General features: G+C 39.7%; 1 protein-coding gene across 1 annotated transcript; it reads left to right on the top strand.

The window, feature by feature from the left end:
- The first annotated feature begins 2,128 nt into the window (after window positions 1-2,128).
- LOC106579899 (uncharacterized) lies at window positions 2,129-5,548 on the top strand. The gene is made up of 2 exons (XM_014160251.2): window positions 2,129-2,593; window positions 3,050-5,548. Exon 2 carries the CDS (start codon window positions 3,081-3,083, stop codon window positions 4,389-4,391), a length of 1,311 nt encoding a protein of 436 aa, XP_014015726.1. The 5' UTR covers window positions 2,129-2,593; window positions 3,050-3,080; the 3' UTR covers window positions 4,392-5,548.
- Window positions 5,549-10,753: the final 5,205 nt, after the last annotated feature.

Below are 10,753 nucleotides of genomic sequence, written 5' to 3'. Positions count from 1 at the left end.
TGTTTCCGAGTAAGTTTTGCACCCCACCTAAGGGCACAGCTGATTTTATACATGTGATCACTCCCTAGTGGTATGATCACCTACGTCAATGCATGTGTGTATCAATAAGGCAACCTAGTACAGTAGCTTCTCTGAATTTATTAGCATTGTCTACTGTCACACAAGATCAAAATGTCAAAACCAGACAGTGGTTACTTCTCTTTATCTAGTTTTGGTCTGCCTCAGACCTAGCCTGCAAGCACACTCTCGCGACAGCCAGGGCTTAACTACAAAGACTAATATAGATAGCTTGTGCAACGTATAGTGGCAGAGGTTTTAGACACATAGCAACAGTATCTTATTATAAGGCCTGCAGCAAAACATATGAATCTTATGGTCCCCTTAATCAATAATGGGGAGGGTCTTTGGGACCCACCCCCTACACTAGTTAGCTGGCTAGCTTCTGTTGGGGGTTCCGGTTCTAAAGTAAAGAAAATAGAACATCCATACCACATTGGGTGAGGTGGGTTGCAGGAGAGTATGTTGAAGTTGAGGTTAAGAAAGATAAGATATAAAGAAATATATGCGAAGAAAAAATATATAAAAAGATATATACACGGGACATGACAAGACGAAGACAAAGACGCCTGACTGCTACACCATCTTGGAAGTTGCTCTGTCATTTACTCAAACCAAGATGGGTAGTGCTGTGAGGGGAGGGATTTAATGAGTGTATCAACTGTGTATTATCTCTGCTTAAGTTATCATGCAGTGAGTTCAATACCATAGATAGACCATACCATAAACAGGTTAGTTCACCCAGACCCAGCCATAGCCTTTTGGGGGACCTAAGCTAAATTTAAAAAAATGGGTAGCCACCCTCTTGACAGCTGAGAGAAAAAAAATATGTTTTATAGCTCATTTCCTGCAATTCAACACATTTGGCCATGACATGCCATGTTAATGTGATATCTGAGTGAGAGTGACTAACATCAATATGGGCCCCATGGAGATCAGGGCCCCTGGGCACATGCCCTGCGAGCCCCGGTCGGTTATTCGACCATGTTACTGTGAGTTTAGATAACCGGTTAGACTCATTTACTAATCTAAACAATGTTAGCTGACATAGGCAAATTGAGTAACTGCCAGTGACTGACAAAAAAAAGAGAAAAACCAACCTGGACTGGGGTAGATGTAACATAGTAAATGAAAATCCGGGACACTCAAGTGAGTATGATATGTTACCTTTGGTATGGTATGTATTCATTTGTCGATGTCCATCATCCATTTCGTATATGTTACGAATTGAAATTTGTACAATATGTTACACATTTACAGTATGATATGTTACGAATTCCAATTTGTTGTGGCTAACGTTAGCTAGGGGGCTAGGTAGCTAACGCTAACATTAGCTAGATGGCTAACGTAAGGTTAGTAGTTAAGGTTAGGGACCTGTTAAACTCTGAGCGCTCGCACACACACACACACAAATAATAGAACGTGGCATCATTTGAAAACTACATGCTTTGTCTTTTTGGAACTCGAACTTAAATCTTACTGCTGTCAATGTCATAAGAATATTACTGCTGGCAATAAGAATCTACTTTTCTAACTCTCAACAGTAAATCGAAAACGGTCGCTTATGTCTTAGTTGCTAGGGCCGGCCCTGAGTAGCGATGGGTATTCCGAGTCTTTTTGATGAGCCGGACTTTTGGATCCATTCACCTAAAATAGCTGTTAATTTGGCGCCCAAATGGCTCTTTGTTCAGTGCCTAGCCTCCCAGTTAGCAATGAGCACTTGGGAGACTGGAGTCCCTCCAGAGTGGTCGCGCGCTGTGTGTCAGCTATGTTGGCCATTTCCTCATTCACGCGGCGCCGGAGATATCCCGCTTTGTCAAGCTGCAGCTGTGCTCCTGCCGTTCACGTGCAGTTTTCAAATCAAATGTATTTATATAGCCCTTCTTACATCAGCTGATATCTCAAAGTGCTGTACAGAAACCCAGCCTAAAACCCCAAACAGCAAGCAATGCAGGTGTAGAAGCACCTGCATTGGTAGATTTTCCTCACACATCCCACCCCCTTCAACCGCCCTTCTCCCTACCGGCGAAACTACAGCTGCCAATTAGAGGCAATAAGCTTTTAAAGCATCAAGCCAGTAGTATGCCTACTTCTTGTCACCCGTTATTTTAATGATTATTTAAGGTAGGCTACATGGGAAAGTACTGTAAATGATTCTGTGTGTGCGATAACGACGGCCAGCCCTGGTCATATGGATCCACTGGTGACGAGTGCTTAAAATGAAAAATAGCACATCTCGAATGTAAAGCCTAAAAAGTGGACTACCATTATGTCAGATCGTGATATGTGAGTTCAAATCAATTTTAACCAGACGGAATTATTAGATCGCCTGCAAAAAAAGGAAGATTATTCAAGCAGTAGCCTATAAAATCAGGGAGCCAATTGAACGGCTCTTTCACAGATGCGATTCGGTTCTTGATCCATTGAAAAAGAGCCGTTCGTTCGAGAACGACCCATCACTAGCTCGGAGTCCACCATGTGGAGACGTTGAAATATGAAAGCGTGTGTCACCTGCTAAGAAACATCAATGAATAAGGTATGTGGCCTACGCATTTATTATTAAATGGGACATTTTGTATGTTTGATTGTTTTGGTTAATTTGATCAACACAATTGTAAATACATTGATTCCTCGAATTTATGTTAGGCTACGCTGATAAAAAAGCATATGTAGCGCACAACTACCTTATTACGTTTAAAATCTGTTATTATAATTACCAGTGTTTCCTCATAGTTAACTTCATCTGGAAATAAAGCGCTCGTATTATTACTGCACTGGAGTGAAAACATTCTGTTGATGCGCATCCCATCGAAAAAAGCCTAATTTGGAAAATTCTACATTTTTTTAATATGGATGTTGCAGTGTTAAAATATTCACATCCGAGTCCGCAAATAAAAAAACAAGGACAAAGTTGCATTGGTTAGCTACTGTATATATATAAAAAAAAAGAGAACTTGAGCTCTAAACAATAAACGATGTCTTCCCCCAATAGGTCTGGTCTGGAATCACAGAGCTGGATTTTGATGGACATAGCCTACAGTATGCTGAAATTTAAATTTGGTCTTCTAATATTCTTTGCAGTGGTATGTTTATATTGGACATGGTCCATATATATCAAATTGAATACAAACAAATACCCTGCAAAAATACATTGGCAAATTCTCATAAGTGATCAAACAATAACTCAGATTAAAGACACAACGCATTTAATGGTGTCTGCCTACAAAGACCACAGAGTGGATGGAGCAATCCGCATCATTAGTATAATCAGAAGAGATGATCTCCAGCCACTTCATTGTTTTTTATGTGGTGGACATGGCTGCTTTCCTGCCTCAGTGGCACAGGTGGAGATGCACAGCGACCATTTTGGATTCCCCTTTGTGACCACAGATGTGCTGTGCCAGAGTCCATCTATGTATAATGTGACACATGTCACTATATCAATACATTCAGATATCAAAGCCACCCAAAACCAGCACTTCCTGTCCATACAAAACAATGATCTGAGAGAGGAGAAGAGATTTCCATACAACTTTACAGTGTGCATCTCCAACCTTTTCGGGGGCTACAACAATGTCCTGCAGTTTGTCCAAACTATGGAGATGTACAAACTCCTTGGGGTGCAGAAAGTGGTTATCTATAACACCAGCTGTGGTCAGGACTTGGAACCAGTGTTAGTTCACTACAGGGAAGAGGGTATACTGGAAATAGTAGAATGGCCGATTGATCAGTTCCTCAACCCATCCAAAGGCTGGAGGTTTGAGGAGCACAAAGGAGATCTCCACTACTATGGGCAGCTGACCACTCTGAATGAATGCATCTATAGATACATGTACCAGTCGAAGTATGTACTTCTTCATGACATTGATGAGATCGTGATGCCTTACCAACATGCCAATTTGCATCTACTGCTGGAGGACCTTCAACACCAGCACCCCAGAGTAGGAGTCTTCGTCATCGAGAATCACATATTCCCCAAAAACCATTATGAAGACAGTGGCAAGTTCAAACTGCCACAATGGAGGGACATTCCAGGGATTAATATCCTGGAGCATATTTACAGAGAACCCTCGAGAGAAGCTGTTATCAACCCTACCAAACTGATTGTCAACCCTAGACATGTAGTACAGACATCTGTTCACTCTGTGTTGAAGACTTTAGGGGAGACCTTCTGGGTACCACCTGATGTGTGTCGGCTAGTACACGTCAGAGTTCCCCTGCAAGGGAGCCTCACTAAAGATCAGCTGCTTGTGGACAAAAAGCTGTGGGAATATGAAAAGGAGCTGGTTCAAAATGTTGACAACACTTTAAGGAAATCTGGACTGTTGCTTTGATGATGCAAATCTGATTTTGACATTCTTTTGTCATTTTCGTTTCTTGACATATGCATAATAGTCTGTTTTGCTCTAGCCAAGCCTTGACGACTCGTTAGAAGGTAAAGGTCAACCACCTCCTAACTCAGCAGAAAATGACTGCGCGATGAAATGAATGGGAGTGAATGGACAATTACTGCATTATGATCGTCCCTGATGTTTTCCTGAGCTTTCCAATACCTATCTGATGCATTTCAGACACTCCAAACCATACTTCCTTCTGATTTATTTTTGGCCTATCTTTTTTGCTATGTATTTGTGTTATTCAGTGCGCTGCTATGAGTTCAATGTTTCATAACAATACAAATAAATACATATTTGTTTGTTATACCCCCAGGAGTCCTAAAATAAAACAGTAATTACATGGACCATCTAGCTATCTTTAAACAATTCCATATGTTAAGGTAGTAAATATCAGACAAAAATGGCTTAGATTCTCAGTTTTGACACTTTGGTTAACTCTGTCATTTATTTGACAAACCTGTTTTTAACTTGTCCCAAGGACCTCCCCTTGTGTATAAAAAAGGTGCCGTTATATTAAAGGATGTAAAGTTTAAAGCCAATTATTCAGCAATTATCAATAATTTACTGAATAATTAGTAACATTCATTTCAATTTGACATTTGTGTATATGGGTGTGTACTATTACTGTTTGTGAGAGTGTATCATTATTTGTTAAGTGACTTTGAATTGAAAAAACATTGAAAATATATTCATCTGATTCCTCTCTTCCTGTTTCAAACACCCGGAGGTGGACTGGCCATCACAATTCGGTCTCAAGGAAAAAATGGATTTACCAGCAAACAAAAACTGCTAATGTGTATTCACCATCAGTTTATACCCACATGCATTTATAACTGTCACTTTAGTGTTAGTTTCCATACATTTTGCCTCATTCCATTACATCTTTCTTTCCTCTGTCACGTTCGTGTGATTGTTCCTGTGGTTCGATGCCAGATGGGCTGGTCCATTTTTAGCCCAATGGGCCTGTCTCTTTTTTTTGTGCAAAATGGTAATTATCTTTTTAATACTGAGACCTTAAGGAAAAACAATATATACTAGCAAATGAAAAACTAGTGTATATAATTTTTTTTATACAATAAAAGTTTTAATTGACACATTTTGACTCTGACTTATTTCTACTTTATAGATTTTGAAACCTGGGATGACTCACAATGACTGACTTGGCGGTGAATACTTAATGATGGTGACTCAAGATTCAAAGCTCTTTGGGGGTAATTCTGACGAGTTAAGCATGCATAAATGGTCCTAATTCCCTTTTTATGCACTTTTCTCTCTACGAGTATTCTGACCTTGAACTTAAACATGAGAATAGCATGCTATTCACCTGATATTTGTTTTGGGTGGAGATCAAAGAAATTAAGGTGTTTCTACAGATACGCCATATTCTGACCTTGACTTAATTCCACCATCTTTATGCACGATGAAAAGGTGAATATGTTCGAGAAACCTGTCGGTTCCAAGTGGAACAGCACTACTTTAATTTTCCCGATAGAAATAACACCATTCTCCATGCACTGTAGTTTACAAATTGATAAGAGCTATTGATGAGTTAAGTAAATTGAAGCTGTTTGGATAAGGGGATTGTAAATATATATTACAATTATTCTGAAACCAGTCATATGGCAGCAAACTGAAGCATATCAACAAAACTTTTCCACATCGGAGTTTATGAAATGCTGGCCTTATAACTTGCAGGTATTATATTTGACCCAAGCTATAGGCTTCTGTAGCCATGCGCAAATGATAGTATAGCGCCAAAACCTACCAAGTTGATTTATGATTTCTAGAATGTTTTAATTATATGCACAGACTACTTTTTACAATTTGTATTGTGCTAAATATTAGCCACTATCAGTAGCCAACGTCAGTTATACCCACATACATTTGTCTGTCACTAGATTTTATTGTTGTTCATCATTCCATTACATCGTTTACTTTTCTTTCCTCTGTCACATTTGTGTGATTGTTCCTGAAGTTCGGTAGCAATAGTGGATCATATGGATAACTTGTGCAATAATTTAGGTTATGTAGCCTATTTGAATCATTATGCAACACATAGCAGTTTAAAACCTGTTAGGGCTAGGGGGCAGTATTTACACCGCCGGATAAAAAACGTACCCGATTTAATCTGGTTACCACTCCTACCCAGTAACTAGAATATGCATATACTTATTACATATGGATAGAAAACACCCTAAAGTTTCTAAAACTGTTTGAATGGTGTCTGTGAGTATAACAGAACTCATTTGGCAGGCAAAAACCTGACAAGGTTTCAGGCAGGAAGTGGCCTGTCTGACAAGGTGTCGTTCTTCTTGTCTCTGTTTATTGAAGAGTGAGGATCTTAGCTGTCCCGTGACACTTCCTACGGCTGCCATAGGGTCTCAGAAGGCGGCAAAAAGCGGAATCGTGGCTTTGCAGGCTCTGGCTGAAAAAAAGTAGCGCGTTTGGGTAGTGGCTGGTTACAGTACTGTGAGACTCAGGCTCGTGCCCGCGTCGACCGAAAGCTTTGTTTACTTTCCTCTGTTTAGCTAAATGGACATTCCCGGTCGGAATATTATCGCTTTTTTACGAGAAAAATGGCATAAAAATGGATTTTAAACAGCGGTTGACATGCTTCGAAGTACGGTAATGGAATATTTAGATTTTTTTTGTCACGAATTGCGCCATGCGCACGACCCTGATTTACCATTTCAGATAGTGTCTGGGACGCACGAACAAAACGCCGCTATTCGGATATAACGATGGATTATTTTGGACCAAACCAACATTTGTTATTGAAGTAGCAGTCCTGGGAGTGCATTCTGACGAAGACAACAAAAGGTAATTAAACTTTTATAATAGTAAACCTGATATTGGTGAGTACTAAACTTGGTCGGTGTCTAAATAGCTAGCCTGTGATGCCTGGGCTATGTACTTAGAATATTGCAAAATGTGCTTTCACCAAAAAGCTATTTTAAAATCGGACATATCGAGTGCATAGAGGAGTTCTGTATCTATAATTCTTAAAATAATTGTTATGCTTTTTGTGAACATTTATCGTGAGTAATTTAGTAAATTGTTAGCGAATTCCCCGGAAGTTTGCGGGGGGTATGCTAGTTCTGAACGTCACATGCTAATGTAAAAAGCTGGTTTTTGATATAAATATGAACTTGATTGAACAAAACATGCAGGTATTGTATAACATAATGTCCTAGGGTTGTCATCTGACGAAGATCATCAAAGGTTAGTGCTGCATTTAGCTGTCTTCTGGGTTTTTGTGACATTATATGCTAGCTTGAAAAATGGGTGTCTGATTATTTCTGGCTTGGTACTCTGCTGACATAATCTAATGTTTTGCTTTCGTTGTAAAGCCTTTTTGAAATCGGACAGTGTGGTTAGATTAACGAGAGTCTTGTCTTTAAATAGCTGTAAAATAGTCATATGTTTGAGAAATTGAAGTAATAGCATTTCAAAGGTTTTGAAAATCGCGCCACAGGATTCAACTGGCTGTTACGTAGGTGGGACGAATTTGTCCCGCCTAGCCCAGAGAGGTTAAAACCTGGAGCCTGGTGCACAGTTCACGACGACTGGACCATTGTCAGCACAGTTCCATGATTAGTGAGGATTATTAGGGTAGATTTATAGGACTACTGTTCAACCCCATTGTACACTTTTCTCACCTTCCAATATTTCATGGATTGAACAATTTGAATATGGCAACTTTCAGGATGAACCAAACCATTGTATTTTTTATTCACCAATATATTTCGTGCTTAAAGTTTTATTATTATTCATAAATACTTTCCTAACGCTAAATAATATAAAAACTCAGCAAAAAAAGAAACGTCCCCTTTTCAGGACCTTGTCTTTCAAAGTTAATTCGTAAAAATCCAAATAACTTCACATATCTTCATTGTAAAGGGTTTAAACACTGTTTCCCATGCTTGTTCAATGAACCATATACAATTAATGAATATGCATGCACCTGTGGAACGGTCGTTAAGACACTAACAGCTTACAGACGGTAGGCAATTAAGGTCACAGTTATGGCAGTCGTGGTGAGGGCAATAAATTGCAATGTCCGTACGGTGAGACGCCTAAGACAGCGCTACAGGGAGACAGGACGGACAGGTGATCGTCCTCGCAGTGGCAGACCACGTGTAACAACACCTGCACAGGAACATATGGTGGAAAAATTTTAAGATTGTTATAATACTTTTATTGCATGAAATGGTTGTTTTATTCAACAGAGTATTCTATATATTGTGTGTGTGTGTTCTACTGAGGATGGGCCTCTGGGAGATAACACTGACAGGAGATTTACCATGTTTTTTGGGTGACAAAACCTAAAGAGCATTCCAGAGCATGAGTTAATGTTTGTTCTATACGGGGCCAGACACTGGTCTCTACACAATGAAAACTGTTGACACAGCAGATACCTATAATAAAATAGCAGACAGTATCTTTCACACAAATCTTAACCTTGAGACCCATTCTATATATCTGTTGTTCGTCATGTAGGTTAAAAGGGGTGTATCTTGGCTATAAAAAGACCTTTGTACTTTTGTCTCGTGGCTCTCAATGAATCATCTGAGCGTGAATCGTCGACCAGCCATCATTATCGTAGAGCACTCAATCAATTCACTTTATATGCGTGCGTTGTATTGACCTGCCCCCTTATTAAATGATTAAAGATTTAGTTTAAGTATAACTCTGACTTGTGTGATAAGTTTACTATCAAATGAGGAGAGACAAAGAAATTAACCACCCCAATCGGTACATCCGAACATCACACCTGCGGGACAGGTACAGGATGGCAACAACAACTGCCTGAGTTACACCAGGAACGCACATCCTCCTCCCTCATGTGGTACCCTTCCTGCAGGCTCATCCTGATATGACCCTCCAGCATGATAATGCCACCAGCCATACTGCTCGTTCTGTGCGTGATTTCCTGCAAGACAGGAATGTCAGTGTTCTGCCATTGCCAGCGAAGAGCCCGGATCTCAATCCCATTGAGCACGTCTGGGACCTGTTGGGTCGGAGGGTGAGGGCTAGGGCCATTCCATCCAGAAATGTCCATAAACTTGCAGGTGCCTTGGTGGAGAGTGGGGTAACATCTCACAGCAAGAACTGGCAAATCTGGTGCAGTCCACGAGGAGATGCACTGCAGTACTTAATGCAGCTGGTGGCCACACCAGATACTGACTTACTTTTGATTTTGACCCCCCCCCTCTGTTCAGGGACACATTATTCCATTTCTGTTAGTCACATGTCTGTGGAACTTGTTCAGTTCATGTCTCAGTTGTTGAATCTTATGTTCATACAAATATTTACAGATGTTAAGTTTGCTGAAAATAAACGCAGTTGACAGTGAGAGGACGTTTCTTTTTTTTTCCTGAGTTTACAAATTCAGAGTATTTTTTTAATCTACCACTTGGTGCTGAAAATTAGATGAATATGCTTGTATTTACTTGGGCCTGGACGATACCAGTATCGCAATGTTTTTTCCATGGCAAAAATGAAACAGGAAGCAGACCAACTCTTTGGCCCTTTAAAAAAAACTGCAGGATGTAAAATCATGTGTGCTATAGCTTGGAAAACAAATAAATGTGATTCTGGATGACAACATAATGTTTGTTCCAAAATTAGGTCTGTTTTCCTAAAGAAGTTAAATCCACTTCGTGTTTTGTTTCCTTGCCATGATACGAACAAGTATCACGATACTGGTATTGTCCCGGCCCTAGTATTTACATGGCTTTCTTTAATTGATCTCTAATATTCTGAACTATGCTCTCCATATATTCTAGTGAGTATGAGGATTTTTTTTATTAATGGTGTGCCTAATTTTAAAGGGATGGCTTTAGATAAATGTAGTGAAAACTCAACTGAATGAAAACTCCATGAGAAAATCTGTTGACTAGCAAGTGGGAGGGTTTTCAGCAGTTGAATAAAATGTATTCAGCCCAGGGAGCCACGCCTGCAAAGCCCGTTAAACACCTGCATAAGGTAAGTCTGAATAACAACTACTGAGCAGTGTGTAGGAAAGGCATGCGTAGGAAAGGTGTACATTTCCTAAGTCTGAATCGGGCCTCATATAGATAAATGTACTGAAAACCACATTGAATGAAAACCAGCTATTGCTGATTTAAACATAGGGTACACATTTGCCAATATAGAAGCCAAACAGCTCCAATGTTTTTGATTGGATTGGTCTGACACTGCCAGAACTCTTTCAATACAGTTTTTTTCTAAATGCTTAGACACTAACAGTGATTCTTGAAGCACCATCTCTGAAATCATTGACACTTGTAGCCAAT

Source organism: Salmo salar, chromosome ssa20 (genome assembly GCF_905237065.1).
Source record: "Salmo salar chromosome ssa20, Ssal_v3.1, whole genome shotgun sequence".
Classification (NCBI taxonomy): Eukaryota; Metazoa; Chordata; class Actinopteri; order Salmoniformes; family Salmonidae; genus Salmo; species Salmo salar.
This window is presented reverse-complemented; position numbering and strand designations above follow the sequence as displayed.

Excerpts from the sequence above, each read along its gene's own strand:
- LOC106579899 (XM_014160251.2), top strand. The coding sequence starts at position 3,081 with ATGGACATAGCCTACAGTATGCTGAAATTTAAATTTGGTCTTCTAATA.